The 17,225-nt window shown below is 36.4% G+C and overlaps 1 protein-coding gene across 1 annotated transcript in view; it reads right to left on the reverse strand.

The window, feature by feature from the left end:
* Nucleotides 1-17,225, reverse strand: part of PREX2 (phosphatidylinositol-3,4,5-trisphosphate dependent Rac exchange factor 2) — a 169,993-nt gene that overhangs the window by 90,470 nt on the left and 62,298 nt on the right. The window contains exons 9-15 of the mRNA XM_056484325.1: nucleotides 11,659-11,808; nucleotides 8,896-9,040; nucleotides 7,552-7,652; nucleotides 3,652-3,755; nucleotides 2,310-2,359; nucleotides 1,676-1,751; nucleotides 846-918 (exon numbers count right to left, since the gene is read on the reverse strand). Coding sequence (XP_056340300.1) covers nucleotides 846-918; nucleotides 1,676-1,751; nucleotides 2,310-2,359; nucleotides 3,652-3,755; nucleotides 7,552-7,652; nucleotides 8,896-9,040; nucleotides 11,659-11,808 — 699 coding nt within the window. The remainder of the gene's footprint in view (nucleotides 1-845; nucleotides 919-1,675; nucleotides 1,752-2,309; nucleotides 2,360-3,651; nucleotides 3,756-7,551; nucleotides 7,653-8,895; nucleotides 9,041-11,658; nucleotides 11,809-17,225) is intronic.

The following is a 17,225-nucleotide window of genomic DNA, read 5'->3' on the forward strand; positions in this document are numbered from 1 at the left end:
AATACCAAGCACAAGATTTCTTCCTAAAAGGGATTTTAAAAAATGATTTTGAAAAGCTCTGATGGGTAGCCACTGAAGATGCTCACCACCAAGTTCTGGCACTCTCCAGATGGTTCAGAATTAGAAACAAGTTTGCTGGGGATGTGGAAGCAAGCAGAACAGCCAATGGATTCAGTTTGTGTGTTCAAAAGTCAAAGGAGAAAGAATGAACAATACTGGAGAGAATTTCTCAACCCCTTGTCTAAACAAGCTGATGAAAGAAATTTCTTCCTCTTTTCATTTCAGTAAATGACCTATTACTCCAATACTTTCACTGAAATCTTCCCTCTGGTATTAAATGGGTCCTTGTTCACCTTAATTTTGGTGCTCCACATATCTCTGGTCTCCTCTCCCTTCTTTGCTCCTTGCTGTCCTTATGATTTTCTCATTTTTCTCCAATCTACTTTCTCCCCTTGTCACCACTTCACTTTTTGGAAGTCATGCTCCTCCATACATTATTAATTCCCCCCAGAATCTCACATTTCTTTCCTACATTATTTTTTGTCTCATCAGTGCCGATACTCATTACTTTCTTAAGGCATTTCTTGCAAAGTGACTAATAAAACTGCCCCCACTAAATCCTTTGAGAGATGAATTCCTGAATACGCACTATAAAATTGGATATCATTTTCAGAGTATACAATAGCTATTTTTTTCCTTGAAGACTGTAGCATCAATCTCTTTAGGGATACAGTAGAAGAACTTTCCATCTGTTCTGTAATATCTTTATCAGCCTCTGCAATTCCTTCCAACTGTGCAGATTAAGCAGAAAGTAAGCATAGTTTGTACAGAATGTATTTACTTACCATGGTGCATAAACCCATTATCACAAAGAGCTACACCAAATATCATGGCCTCCTCCCTCGTCCGGCAATCCCCCTGGTAAAACACGGTACATTTTTACATTGTATTTTTATATATTAACAAAATGGAAACTGCACGATAGCATAGTCTCACAGGGCTAGCAATTACTGTAGGTTACATTTGCCACCACCACCTTTATGTATACATTTCTAGCATATATATATATAAACCAGGATATACATGTTTATCATAAAATCAAAGAGTAGTTTGTGTTGGAAGGGAACTTTATAGGCTATAATGCACTATAATTACAAATAAATAGGAAAATACTTCAGTAACACCACACTCTCTATAAAAATTGGACATAATAGAATATAATGAGCATTGAAGTTTAGAATTTTTTTTTTATGGAATCAGTGCATGTTGACAGAGTTAAGAGGATACCATGTTGTTTTTTCTCATTCATTAAAAATGAAACAGAATTGATGGCAGCAAATTGGTCCTGACTTTTTGTCATCTAGTTAGTAATTTAGAGTTTCTCACTTCATTTCATTTTAAGCCATGGACAGTGTTACATGCTGAATCACAAAGCTAAGTGTCATCAAAACATTTCAATTCAATTTCAAGTAAGGAAGATAAGCACAACAGGGATGAAAAGCACAGCTGATGACAGCTGATTTCTATTACTTTACTAGTTTAAGAGGATTACACTTTTACACACAGTTTTAATAACCCCTACACAGAGTGTTTGTATGTTGTTCTTGATATATCACTAGCTTTCAAACCAGAATTTAAATGCAAAACATACATAAATTCAGAGGTGTCTACTTGCCTGGGCAATCAACCAATCTATGAATTTGTTAGCCATAACCACAGATTTGTAAGTTCTCAAGTGATAGTCTTTATCCCTGTTCAAAATAACACAAAACAATTTTAAAAAATCAAACAAAGGCTCAGAAGAAAGAGAAAAATACTTGTAGTTTATAAGCAAGTTAGTGCAAGCATGAGTTGAGCACTTAATTAAGGGTTGAGAAGTTTTCTCTGGAGGAAAAAAATAGCAAATTAAGTCTTTCTTGCAGACAGAAAGGAGGAGGCTGATCACATCTTATTTGGGTGATATTGTCACTGGAGTATAAAGGCAGGTGTGTTCTAACAGCTGGGACTCTTCAAATGAAGTAATGGTGTGTTAGTAAAGAAATGCCCTAATATCTACAGTGAGCATATAAGCCTATCCATCAAGACCTAGGAAGCTCTAGAATTCCATTTAAAAGGTTATATTGAACAGAGTTGGCAGCCATTTAGTGATTCAGTTATGCCTTTTGTCTTGGTAGCATTTCAATCTTATCTGATTACTCTCAAAAGACCAATCTTGAAAGCATGGGTTAGGTTCCTACACTCAAACACAGCATCCTCAGATCATGTACTCCTTCCAAATTATTCCCTCAGGTCTTCCCAACAGGACTCACCTAATTACTGGGGTAAAGAGACTGTGAAGGCGACAGTACAGTCGTACACCCTGTTAGAGAGAGAGGTGGTGAGTTAACCACACCTTCACATCACACACAAGAGGCAGGGACACAGTAAGGAAGCCTGTATCCTGTCACTGGGTTTCATTTACACAGCAAAAAGATCTGTTGAAATTTCTATGTATTTTCATGTGCCAAAACAACATTTCCCGATAACAATATTAATGAATAAATTATGAGAACAAAAGCATTTCCAATCTAAGGTTGCTAAGCTTACTGAGACACATGGAAAATAGATTAGCTTAAAGGTAGCCTTAAAAAAATTGGTTTGAAATACTTAGAAAGAAAAGCACACAAAAATAAATCAACACTTTCATGCATTAAGGTTGTCCCAAACAGTGGTTGCTATTCTACACACAACTGAGTAATTAAAGTAAAAACCACTGCATTTCATTATATGCATCAATACTTTGCTTACAAATTAGAATTATAACTAATCAATTTTAAAAATACAAAAAGATTCAAATATTAGAATTTTTTCTATTAAAAACCAATAAATTATGCATCTGGAGTAGTTTAAGAAACTAGCAACAGAAAATTGTATTTTAAAAAAGAAAAACACATTAGTATTACTTAGGAAACTATCAAAAAGCAATTATGTTTGCAATAAGGAAGTATAATGACTAAAAGCTGTGTTAAATTAGATTCCATCCTACTTTTCTCTGCCTTGGAATTCAGTATTGTAGATTCCTCTAGATGCACTTTACATTAACAAGTGCAGCAAAAATTAAATTATACTGTGGCAAAAATTAAATGCAGACATTTTCTAGTGACTCCAAACCATGACAAATTTGAGTATTAGTGAGTTTAAAGGCAACTTAGATCAATCTTTTAATTGTTTTCAGTAGCATAGATGGGTAGTATAAGCTACTATATTTAAACATCTATGTGACTATAGATTTACTGCCTTGTTAGGGCACTAATAAAGGACACTCAGATTTTAGAGAAATTTGAAAGCAGTTTCCTACATATATCTTCATATCTATGAGAAGGACTGAAAAATGCAATAGACTGAACCTCAGCTTCAGCATCATGCAGAAACATAGGCAATGCATCCTGCATATGAAACCACTGAATAGCAACTATAACTCCACAATAGTAAACTGTTATTTTGCATTTAAAATGTGTAAAAACTAACCAAAAGCTGAGAAAAGGAAAACTGAATTTGATTCATATAGAGTGGCAACTGTGAGGGGATATAAGCAAATCTTATATTACTTCTCAAGCAGAATCTCTGTTTCTGACGTATTCTTCCTAATAATGGTAACTATTTTATTTGTACCTTGGAGATCACATCCTGCATCTCATTTCTGGGATAGTATGTTCCATCATCATACCGGAATCTGTACAGCATGTGTTCAGGTTTGAATTGGTGCTTATCTGTAACTAAATTTAAAAAATAAAAATTAAAAAAATAGGCACTTTAGATGACTTTCTGAAGAAACCTAGGAGAGAGAAGGTGGTCAACATAATTTCTTCTAATAAGAGCCCTAAACACAGCAATAGGTAGATTTCAAACAGGGAGGCCAGGAAGCCCAATTAGATCATCTCCTCTATGGCAATGGTGACAATATTCCTTACAACACTTAAGTAGTACAGAAGAAAACAAACAATTTCAAGTCATGGGGCAAAGAATAACAAAGACCGACAGGGGACAGAATGAAAAATTAGCACTCAAAAATTTTTAGTCTTCAGTGCTTTTGCAAAGCTTATCAAGCAAATAGCTAAATAAGATTAATTTTGCAATTATTCACATTATTTTTCCACATTATTTTCTGTCCTCATTTTTGATGAGGCCAATCTCAGATGATTCAGTAAACATACAAACAGTTCACAACACATTTGACCAGTCTTGCAGTGGGAACAAAGCAGAGAGGAATGTCTTTCTCTATGTATATAGCAACCTTAACCACTTAAGTGTAAGAGACTGTCAATCATTATGAAGATGCTGATAATTTATTTCCCCAAAGACCTGGGAGAAAGGATCTTAACAGGTGGACTTCCAAAGTTTCTCGAGATTACAGCAATAAACCTCACAACTTCAAGCATTTTATCAAAACAGGTCCTATCATAGGATACAAATGCTCTCCAGGGAATTGTACTGCTGCAAATCTTTCTGAAAAATAGCTGATCCATTTGATGGTTGAGGACAGGACTAGGCATTATCACCATCCTAAGATATCTACTTTATTAATTACAGCTTTGCTCGCAGTTGTAAGCTTTAATTTTGAAAGTCAATTTACATGTCATCAAGTGATAGGGGAGGGTGTGTAATGCCTTCATTTATCAGAGTAACACACCTGACAGAGTTAGGTAATTCTGTGCATGCCTTTCCATAGCAAGTGATTAAGCCATCATACATAACTCTGCTCCAAAAATTTAGTTAGGCATCATAAACTTTGTATAGTGATGTGCCTTCCATCTGTATAGTGTTCATGCCCCTCCAAGCTCCTCAGTATTTCCACACATCATCTGACACACAGACATAAAAACTGAACTTCATACATTAAGTGGTTTCACCAGTGTCTTGTGCAAGAGCAAAATAACATCTCTACCTGCATTTGATGTATCTGCTAATAGTAAAGCCCAGGACACTATTCCAATTGCCTTGAACTGGTGGTTATTCAAAGTAATTCCTAAGCTCTTTTACACATCATTGCCTCTAAATACAAGAGATACAGACTACAGAATTTTCATGTATAATGCCTAATGCAAGTATATATGTGAATTTTAATGGACTGTGACCATTTAACTAAGAGAAAAAGATGTCTTCTAGCTCTATTATTAAAAAAATATTCCTACTGGTGAAGAAAAATAATGTATTCCAACAGATTAACATATAAAAAGAGTTCTTTATGACAAGCAAGTTGTGGAAATAAAAAAACACCATCAAGACAGTTTTGCCTAAAGCCAAATTATTCCTCACTCTTACAGGGATGCACTGGGAGGGACCAGGATGACAAAGCACCTTTCCTTTCTTGCATGCCTATGAAGAACAGAGCAGGCTATGCACCCTGAGGAACACAAGTACCATCCTGTCTCTGCAGTCCCAAGTAACCACAGTGCACCAGGAACTAATTGAGCAGCTCCACAGAGCTGGAACAGGCTGGGTTTCAAACACTCAAGCTCATAAAAAGCTGCATTACTGCTAAAATAAGAAAGGCCAGGTTGGTTTGTGTGTCATTTTCAACACTGTACTCACATTTATGCTAGGATAGGTATTTATATTGAATACACTATGAAAAGAAAACTGAGGTTTAAACTGGTCGTTTCTTTTAATTTTTTTGCCAAGGCAATTTTAAACCAGATCATTGTGTCAGTCCAAGAAACTGCACAGCCACATAAATACCTATTCATTTTAAAACTATCTGATATTCAGTTTATTTTTGTAACTAGAAAGCTCCTTAATCCATGGAGACAAGGCTTCCATCTCTAATCAGCTGCAGTGAGTTGACAAAGTACCTCACTCCATTGACGGGTATCAGTCATTTCAGATATCAGAGAATTCTACCAGGTAGATTTAAAACAGCAGCATACAAAGAGATTTTTCTTTTCATATAAAAGTGGAGGGGGGGAAAAAAAGGAAAAACTGTAACTTTTCTACTTTTCACACATCAGGAAGTACAACAATGTCCATCACAACATGGTTCTGTCATTGCCAGAATGAACTCCAGCACAGTGACAATAATGGCCAGCCTGCTGAATATGCAAATGCTCAACAAAGGCTTCTGCAATATTTGCAATGTAAATAACAGCCAAACGTTCTTCCTCCCTTGCTCTCTCTGTGAAAACAGATGGTTCATTCAACTTCATTTTAGGAATGCTATTTTCAGTGAACCACAGCTGGATTCACTATTCAAAATAGCATGTCTGGCTCACATTTCTGTGGTCTAATATAATTACCCTTTTATCTCATGAAGTTACACAATATTCATTTAACTTTGCATTGAGAAAATCTATGGGTGTATTTAGGATATAAATTACAAGATCAGGAGAAGAATCTATGGCAACTGAATCATTACATTGACAACAATTCAGTATGTGTAGTAAACATAATAGCATCTGACATTTGAATGATGGTGGAGAAAAATCATGTAGACTGACATTAAAGAAATGAAGACTACATGACTACTGATGAATAACCTTAATATTTTTCCTCCTACTCTGCACATGTTTAAAACACATACAACTCAGTGGCACTATGTTTCTCCCACTTTCTTTCCAGTCAAGGAAATTAAAATCATTGCAAAGAACTTAAATTAAGTACTAAATTCATTTCTGGCTGGAGTACAGAAGTATTAAAATGTATATTACCAAAGATTCTATCTAAATTTACACCCTGGATCTATAATAGAATGGTAACTAACTTGGTAGCTTTGTTTTGAGTGACTGTACCTATCATATGTGATTCTGTAAAATATGGCTTCAAATCCAGAAGTTTCTTCAGTTTACTTATATGGTCCTGTTAGACTACACCTTGTAATAATGACAGAGATAAGGACATGCTCTGGTAACAGAAAAATATTGCCAATGCAAATTACCTGCAGAAATCAAACTTTCTCACTTGCTAAAAAAAAAAATTAACCCTTCCAGCAATACATCTCTCTACAATGAGCTAAATGCAGGGAGTTAACTGCAAACTTCAGCATCTAAATATCAATTTTAGTAACTATACAATATAATGAAGAGAAAGCCATAAAATTCAAAAGATTAAACTGCTGGGTAACAGGCTCATCAGGCTCCACTTGTAACATCTAACAAATGAGCAGGCACATTTATCAAAACAGCCAGCTGTGGCTCACTGCCATGTAAGATTCTTAGCTGAACACCTATCCCTAAAAGGCCTGGCCTTAATAAAGGTTAGAATCCTTACAAGCAGTGTACCATCCTATGTTTCCCCAGAACTTCTTTTTTCTTACAAGAGAACAGCAATGTTTCTCTAGGTCCCTTTTCCCCATGTTGAGATCCCAACAGCACAGAGGATATCTGATTAAATCAGTGGAGCCTTCCCAGTAAATCTGCTATGGACATGGACAATGGCTCCATGAGGCCCCTGCAAGGATTCAACAAGCTGTCTTGTGTTAACAAGACCATCTTTTTTTTCAAACAAAATTATAGTTGTAACAATTCTAGTTACAACAATTATCTTGAAAACAAATAAGCTATAACTAACTATAGTTACCATGGTGAATAATGCCATTCTCTAGTAAAGCTTGGCCAAGATGAACACCTTCTTCAGATTTGTGTATCTCTCCAATTTCCAACAGCCAGGACACAAATTCACTGAAAAACAGATGCAGAAAACAAACTTTACATCTCATACCACCAGATCTACTGCATGTCCCTCTGCATTACTAGTGTTTCTTACAAGTCTCTTAAATGATTCTTTAGCCCAGTGATCTCCAAAATGTTGTGCCACCTTTAAAAAAAGCCTCACTCTTTACAGTTTTTCTATTACTTTGACATAACCACCTATGTTGTCCCATGAGTCTTTCCTGCTCAGAATTTTTCCATGCATGAAGTTAAGCTGGCACATAGTAAAGATTTTCCATGTTTTCTGGGATATCCTCAGCTGGCATAGCTACATTTGATCAGACAGAGCAATATCAGGCAACTTCAAGCATCCCTACTGCACCTGCCCAGGACAGGTACGCCATGGTGGAGAATATAACAGCATGACAGAACAGCAGGCTTGTTACTTCCAAGGTATGTCAAACATATTGACATCCACACATTTGCACCAAGTATATATTCATGTGCAGAAAATGCCTGGCTTCTACCAAAGCAAAGCTGATGCAGTTCAGAAGCACTGGATCTATAGCACATAAGATATGCATGTTACAAAACAAAAGAAAGGTGCTATGAGGTAGTGCAACCTTCCCATTCATGGGTTTTAACTGGTGACCCTGGGACATGCATACTTATGGTCATAAATTTTCATACTTCTCTTATGTACAAATGAAAGATGTAATAACTCTTCTGTCCTCCAAATGATTTTTTTTTCATATACACATTTTTCAGGCATCAATTTATCTTTTATTCTTCTTAAGTCATAGGCATAATGAGGCATTATAAAGATCTTCCTGATAGATGCAAACCTTATGTAGTAACTCTGTTCCTGACCTTCAAGCAAGAGGAAGACAGGAGCTGTTTTAAGCTGTTTAAGATTACTTAGGTGGAATAAATAAAATTTTACACTCCAAACTAGCCATTACAGAGACAAAATGCATTAAACAAGTTCATTAAACAAGTTAGGAATTATTTCTTGAGAGAAACCAATTCACTTGGTGCATTTCCATATTTTCATCATGCCTTTCGCAGCCTTGTTTCTTTAATAGAACTGCTTTGCAAAATGAGTACACATTTATAAATTTCAGGCAGAACATTTTACATTCTGGCTAAATTCTGTGAGGCAAATAGGCCTAACAGACATTACAAATGAAGTGTGGTTTCTGAAGAATCCCAAAGAAGATTTAAAATGTGGGTTTAGATTGCAAGAATTCGTGCTATCAAATGCATATAATACCTTCCAAGAAAGCATTTGGGAAAAGTGGTTAATTTCCTCTTTCTGTCTTTGATGAGATTCCCTTGTTTGCACATCATTTTGTACAATCTTTCTCCTTGCTCAGAGATCATCACCCAAGTGTCCTGCTCCATGCCCAATTTTAAACCTGCCAAAAATGCATTAACATTTTAGTAAGTGATATTGCCATTATATTTCAGCATCTTCCCTGAAATGGAGAAGCAATATTAGTATTTTACATACAAAAAAAGTTAAAGAACTGTTTTTCATTATTTTCTCACGATCAAGTTAAACCATGAACATCTGATCTTCATAAAGCAAAACCAAAAGATATTTTTCTCATGGGGAAATTAAATTGTTACTCTACCGACATCCCCATTTATTTTGTAGTAATAACAAACTTCAGTATATGAACATTTGCAAAGTGTAGTTACTGGTGTAGTCTTCACAAGTTTAAAATAAAGTGCCTTGGTTTTGCTCTTACCATGTGATAATAAAAAGATCTTCACTTAAAGGAATATTTTTCAAATTTTTCAGTTAATAGTAGTAACAAGATATCAGGTATACAAATGCCAGTTTCACATAGAGAATTCACTCTTTTCCACAAAAGCATTCAGATTTGGCAGGAGAGCTGGAGCTAGATCTTTATGGCCCCCTTCAAGCCAAGTCATTCTATGATCCTCCATCTGAGTAAGGGTCTGGTACTTATTTGGTTCTGAAAATACAGCCTGAAGAAATGTGCCTGGCATGAGAAGAAGCCAACAGTAGTACTGGGCACTAAGTATCGAATTGTCTCTCATTATCCATGAACCAGATAGCAGTGATGTCACACAAATAAATAAAACTTGGAATACCCCAGAGAAAAGAAAACTTAAGTAATATACTACTTCTGGAGCTTATAGGATGTTGCTGCTGTTATTTGCCCTGACTTTTAAAATAAGGTCATCACAGCATCATCAGTCTTAAAGATGACCAGCTTTGAAATAAACTTCTGACTAGCTGAATGCCTCCAGTGTTTACAGGAAAGTCACCAAATTGACAGAAAATGTCTGCAAGAAGTTTTAAATCCATCTTGATTTCCTCTTACAAGCAAATGCAATCTAGAAAGTGGTCCTAGCTTATAATTTTATTACAAAAGCTGAAATCTCTGCATTCTCTAAATCTCAGGGCATTGTCTCCTTTTTGTTTAGCTTCTACTACATGGATTCAAAGTAAAAGTACAGGTTTAGTTTCTCTCAGTCCACTGAATCTCTGAATCTTCCAACTCATCTCGTTTTTGACAATTCTGTGTTACAATCTGAATCTGTGTGTGCCTTGTCTCCTCCTTATTTCATGGCTGTCTCCTTGGTGACAAACCCACCGAGAACATCAGGACCTGAAAGTTTCCATAAATCATAGGAGGCTAAAATCCTAAGACATGCATTGGTTTTAGGATGGCTACCTCAGATCTCCAGCTTGCGAAAGTTTAGCTCCAACTCACTTTGACTACCAGCTGCTCAGCTGATCAGTATGAAATAGTAAGAATTCACCCACATAAAATACTACTACTTACTCTGTATTTCATACCTAAAGCATCAAGAGCCTAAGGGAGACATGAAACTTATCAGAGAAGCAAGATTTACTGAAAACGTTTTAGTCAGTTCCACACAAGTTTCTATGCAGAAGCAGACAAACCTGTGTTTTTTTGTATTTCTAGCATATTGCCTTTTCATTTTTAAACATTTTTCATATTTTAAAAGTGTTGAGAGTTTAGACCTCTAAAGCAATTTTTCAGCTTTCCTGAAAAATTTTCCTACAAATTCCTGATGACACTGCTGATTAGCCAGGGCTGAGATGCCCTTCTTGAAACTCTAGTCCTACAACAGATTCTAGAAAATCCAGTATTCAACTTTAAAAGACCAAAGAAAATATTGTTAGTGTCTATTTACAACAGAGGCACAAACCAACAGTTACTGCAACAGGCAACAGAAATTCTACAAAAATCAGGAAAATAATCACAGATCTAAATACAAGGTCATATTTTCTTTCAATATCAAGGCTCCAAATAACATTACTAATTAGGATATTTGATCTTGCAAATCAAATTAGGTCCAGATGATGATGCACCATCTTTCCCTGCTTCTACTTTGTGCTGGGTTCACCTTGAACACATGAAGTTATTCGTGGTCACATTTGAGATCAAGATTATATTTCATCCAAGTATTCTTCCACCTTAATTCAGTTACTCAGAGAAACTGTGGTTTTTCCAAAGGTGACTGGAAATGGTGATTACTTTCTTGGGTAGGAGACAATACACCCAAGGTGGAGTTGTGAATGTGTTTTGCACCATTTTAGTTTGGATCATCAGCATCAAGATCCAACACAGAAAGCTGGCTCCTTTCAGTGATTCAAATCCAGTCACAAAGGAAATCAGTGCATATAAATCCCACATGGGATTTAGGACAGACCCTCAGATACCACAAACCATGATAATACACAGGTCTCAATGAATTTATGACAATTTATACTGGCTGAGGATAAGCTGTAAAATCACAGATTAAATCATCTCCCCATTTCCCAAACAGCATTTACTACCAGCATATATGACTCAAGATATTATGCCCTTCCCAGTACAAGTTTGATTCATTTTTCCCAGGCTGGTATTCATAAATTTTCAGCTGAACCTGACACCACAAGTTTGCCTACCAGCTGGTTTTGCTTTATATCTCAACATAAAAATACAGTATGGCTTTCTGGCAGAGCAACACAAGAAGTTTATTGACCTACCTTTTCTTCTCTCTCGCTCTTTCAAAATAGCTTCCAGCCATTCTTGCTTCTCTTCAGGGGTTTTTGCCATGCATACAAACCATTTATTCTTTGCTGTGTTGTGGATCTTCCAGCCATTAATAACAGTGTGGCCACTGCTGTGGTAGTCAGCTGGGAATAGATAAAATTGCTTAAAGAGCACCAGCTCTTAAAAAAAGCAATAGCAATAGTTGCCACAATTACTAAAAACTTATCACCACACATAAAAGTCCAGATAATACAGAAGAATAAAAATTAACTTAAATTTATCTGTGTCACTGTGAACTATGTTATAACTTAATAAACTGTAGCTTAAATTTCAGTAAATAGTGTCCTTTGTAAAATGCAACAGAGGCTTGCCTAGTACATGGAAGAAGGTATAAAGTCAACACTAAACCAGGCAGAGTCCTATTAAAAGAAAAGACAACAGTACTTGGGAGTACTATTTTGTGTTAAACTGCAATAAATTATTCCTTAAACAAGCAGCATTTTGCTTTTGCCCCTTAAATTGCTCAGAGTTGCTGTGCTGATTGACTGATTTACTATTAAGTGTAAAAAAGGACTAAATATACAGGGGGGAAATAAAATTTCAAAGCACAGACATTTGGAGTCTTTTTACTGGTTATCTGAATAAGCAAATATCTACCCTTACTAGTTTAAATATATATAATATGAAATATAATAAAGGTGTTGCTGATCTAAAACCAAATGCATAATTCCTGAAAAATGTTCCTTAAAGCTCTATGTCCAATGGGTACATTACAAGAGGTAAGGGTCACTGATGTTCTTAGATAAACAGAACTCCTGAACTTAACATGTAAAAATATCCATGCTATAGAAATCAAACTATTTACTACTTATTACTTTATATTTACTTCTATAGCAATTGATTTTACCATGCAAGTCCATAAATCTCATTCAGAAATTCTAAAACTAACCCCCTAACTATCCTTCACTAGGATTACATTAATTTCCCGGGGCAAAATTTGTGAGGCATAAATGCCTTATGATAAGAAATAATCTTTTTCTTCATAAAACAAAGACTAAAAAACTAGAGCTAGCAACTACAATACAAAACATTAAGAAAAATCAAAGGTCAATATTTTCTCACCACAAACTTCCATTAAGAAGCAAAAGATAAGTCCTAAGGCGAACCCTGAATTAGTGCAATAACTACACAGCTTTCCATTTTGTAAATACTTTTTCAGCCCTATTTTTTTATGATGAGATGAGATTTTCTGAAACTGAAATCCTTGCTGAAATGCTTGCTAAGATTTATCATAAATCTCAGCAGACATGCCAGTATCCTTTCAATAACTTTGCATTTTAATTAGATGGAAAGCAGCCAAGCTTTGTGTCCTGGGCTGGGAAATGTCAGGAACTACTAGAAAATCATGAGACTGATGGCTAATTTCTAAACCAACAAAACTTTCTAGTACTCAAAGCACGTAAAAAAGTGGAAGCAAGTCTATGACAGGGGGAAAAATGAAGTTACTTTTCCAACATCATGTCTATGCCATTTACCTATTTATCATATTTTTATTTGCATGGCCTGTGCATAGTATCCTTTGTTTCTTTAAAAACAATGTTTCTTGAAAATTACCCATCATACTATTCATGCACTCTTAGAAAATCAGACCCAAAAGTCAAGGACAAGAAATAAGTCTCAGACAGAAACTCTCAGCTGACAGATTGCAGACCCCTGGAGATCAGAGGCAGAAGCACTGCTGGAGGAAGTAAAGGTTCCTTTGTTTATTTATTAAGTTAGAGGTGAATACATACAAAACTACAGGGACATAATTTTCCTATGGTCTTTTTTACTGTATGTCTATCATTACACGTGTCTATCAAGAAAATTTGTAGGGAAATGATCACTGGTGCACTGAACCATAGCAGTTAAAATTGTGGCCAAAAAAAAAAATCAAAAATGAGGGCTCAGACTCACATATGCATTTAGATCCTCCCACTTTGGACAAAAATTTGGTGTCAACTTAGTAGCTTAATTCAGAAAAAAATGATGTGTCCAGACACTTGAATCTCTCAATGTAGAGATGACTTTTAAAATATGCAGCTTCCTTGGCACCTGAGGACTGCAGGGCCAGGAGCAGCCCAGCTATTTGACCACACTCACCTCACTCCACCACAAATCCACAGATTTCTGGGGAAAGCCCAACCACCAAGCTAGGTACCATGACTGCCCAATGTGCACAGAGGGCTCTGAGCTCAGGTGAGAGAAGCTGGATGGCAGCAGCTGTCCTTCTTTGCTATAGTGAGGCTCTGCTGTGATGCCCTTCAGCCTCTAACTGCAACACCTCAGCTTTGCTTTGTTCTTCACACTCCCCATGAAGGGGAGCAATCCCTACAGTTCTCCAAGGCTCCCATGAGCAATTATGTCCATAGTCAAGAGCAGCTCAGCATTACACTCTCATCCAATACAAACTCCCACCTTCTTTGGACTGGCTACTGGGCAAAATCTGTTCAGGAGCTGCTGGCCAGCCAGGGGGTGTGCATGTCCTGACTGCCCAGCTGCTCTGCTCACAGGCACATTCTTCACATCAGTGCCATCTCAGCTGCCAGTCAGGCTAAACAAATTATTTGCAAACCTGACATAATGGTTACAGAAGGAAAAAGAGCACGAGACTGCTGTTCATGCAAAGTCTGAACAAGCAGGATCAATAAATAAATCATTAAACCTACAGCTTCCCTAGGAAAGGTGATGAAAGATTACATCATCTTTTAATGTGACTTGGTAATCCATTAAAGCCTGTAATCTGAATTGCAATATACTGTTCAAAATTCAAGATTCATATATTTGAGTGATGCATAAGAAGCAATTTGTTGCAGTCATATACAAAAGAATTTTCTTCCTCCCTTAAAAAAAAAATAAAAACAGATGTCTCTGTATTGAAGTACTTTTAAGTTTCTTGGAGGTTCTTAGGAGCATCAATGCTCAGAAATACCAAGGAAATAATTGCTGCACAATATCAACCACCATCCTCCATGTATACTTATTGATGCAGTTTCCAGCTACTTTTATCATGTGTTTTTTCCATATCATGCCTCATTTCAAGACTAGAGAGGACAGAACTACTATGCTAGAGGCAAACATAAATCTGGTATTTCCTAAGTCTCACGTGCTTTTCTTCACTAAGGACCATTCATTTAATGGCTGGTGAATCCCTTTAGAAATGTATTTTTCTCTCAAAACTGAATTTTAGAAACTGGTACAGAAAGAAGAATATGATTACCATAAACCACCTTTCTAATACTTGCAAGTGGTTGTGTAGCCACATTATTTTAAGATCATAAACAGTCTGCCCTGATAAGTAATATGCATTCCATTTTAATCAGTGCAATCAAGAAAAAGCAGAGTGCTTCATGGTACTGAAACAAAAAGAGAAAGCTTGCACCAACTGTACTGCTCAGCCAAGGCCTAATTTCATCAAAGAAAAATTGCTTTTCAGAAAAAGTTTTGTTAATTTCTGTAGGCATGTCATTAGCATGACAATAAACCACACTGGGAATCTGTTTTGTTATTTCTATGCTTCTACTCACAAACAATGAAGACTACATTCCTACATCTATCAATGCTGAGAGCAAACACTCTCAGTTGCCCCATTCCCTGGAGCTCCATGGCTCCTTACACAAAGTGAGCAGGGGATCCCAAAATCTGCAGTAAGGAGCTGTGGAAGTATCATCTAGACTCAATGGTCTTTAATGTCTATAAAGAGATCCATCTGGAGTGCCTGACAAAGAGTCCAGCACAGATAGGAAAATATAAGCACTCTGCACCCAGAGCTTCCTCTCTAAACTAGGAATTACAGAAATTAATAGGTAATAGATGATTAAAGAGAATAAAATAATACCATGCCAAAAAAAGCATATGCAAAGCTAATGTGAGTGACACTAGGACAACCATATCACTCCTCCTGGGAATGCAGAGAGACAAAAAAGAAAGCAGCAGAATAGTACTGGGTTACAGTTCAAACACAGATGACTACGGGGGATGAGAAACAAGACATCTGGGTGTAACAAAGGAGAGCAGTAAAGAAAGCAGAAGAGACGAAGGTTAAAGAAGGACATCATGATCTGAGTGAAAGAAAAAATACCTCTGTGAGGAGAGGGAATACAGAAGTCTCACAAGGAAGAAAAAGAGGAGGCAAAGTTAAATCAAAAAAAAAGGGGAAGGTGGAAAGAAAAAGGCAGAAAGATGTCACAGGCACGGGAATTAATGCAGAAATTTCCCCATTTCAAAGAGAACCACAGAAAGGAGGGATGAAATAGCAGTAATTACAAGGAAAAATATATTTTAGGATATTGGAAAAAATGAAATGGAAAAAGCAGAAAATGTGGTGATAAGGAAAAAAGCAGGTATGAAGAATCATAACACAGTGTGGGTTGAAAGGACCCTTAGAAATAAACTGCATTGAGCAGGGACATTTTCAGCTAGATCAGGTTGCTCAGAGCTCCATCTAACCTGACCTGGAATGCTTCCAGGGATTGAGCATCCACCAACTCTAATAAGTCAGAAATCAGACTAACCAACCATTAATGTTGCCACAGAAGTGTGGAAATGAGTATGGATTTTGGAAATAATCTGTATATAAAAGTGACAAGATCTGATATGGCTCAGGAGAGCAAAGGGGAAGGATGCATGAACCCTCCAGGACTGGGTGCAAGGCTATAGGAAATGAGGACAGTAGAAGAATTTCCTGTGGCTGAAGGAAATTAGCCAACTGGTATCTGGAGCACAGAAGAAGACTCTTTGTGCCCAGCCACATTATAATTGAAGATTCATTGAGGAAGAAAACAAACAGGCAGGAAGGAAAATGAACAGTGTTAAAAAGACCAAGGACTGAATAGCTAGAACATGAAAATGGAGAATGGTAGGTCAGACAGAGGATCAAAGAAACATTTTCTATGGCCAGCACTAAATGCATGACAATATGTGGGGAGGAATCAGTCAAAGATGAATAGTTATAGAATTTTTGGGATATTCATCAGGAAGAAGATGGTGGGTATAATCTTCTGGACACAGTAATGTTAAGCAAAGAGAAGTTGTCTTAGAAAGTGACATGATGCAAACAGGGAAACTGCCTTTTATTTCTAAAGCATATTTAAGAAGATGAAAGAAAAAAAATGAAAGGAAGTCAAACAGTACATGACAGGAAAGACTGAAATAATCAACTCTCTTTTTTGTATAAACAAAACACTGAGATTTTATACAAATAAAGCTAAATGTTGGGCAGGGATACAGGCTGGAAAAAGGGAATAGCAGGGTAAAGAATACTGAATAAAATATATTAACTCAAAGAGGCTTGAAGAAATTCACTGCAGTGTACCCATAGATAGATTGAAACCACTACCTAAATCAGTGGACCTGGTGAATAACATAACCCAAAACAGATGTCAAGGAGCTCTTATAAAAATGTCTAGTAAGCAAAGACAATGAATCAAGTGTGACACCACAGTGCTCTACCTTATGTTCAGCATTTTTCACCATTTTTATCAATAGCTTAAACTGTTTCAGTGGTAACATTGTTATGGAA

This window comes from Oenanthe melanoleuca, chromosome 2, assembly GCF_029582105.1.
Source record: "Oenanthe melanoleuca isolate GR-GAL-2019-014 chromosome 2, OMel1.0, whole genome shotgun sequence".
NCBI lineage: Eukaryota > Metazoa > Chordata > Aves > Passeriformes > Muscicapidae > Oenanthe > Oenanthe melanoleuca.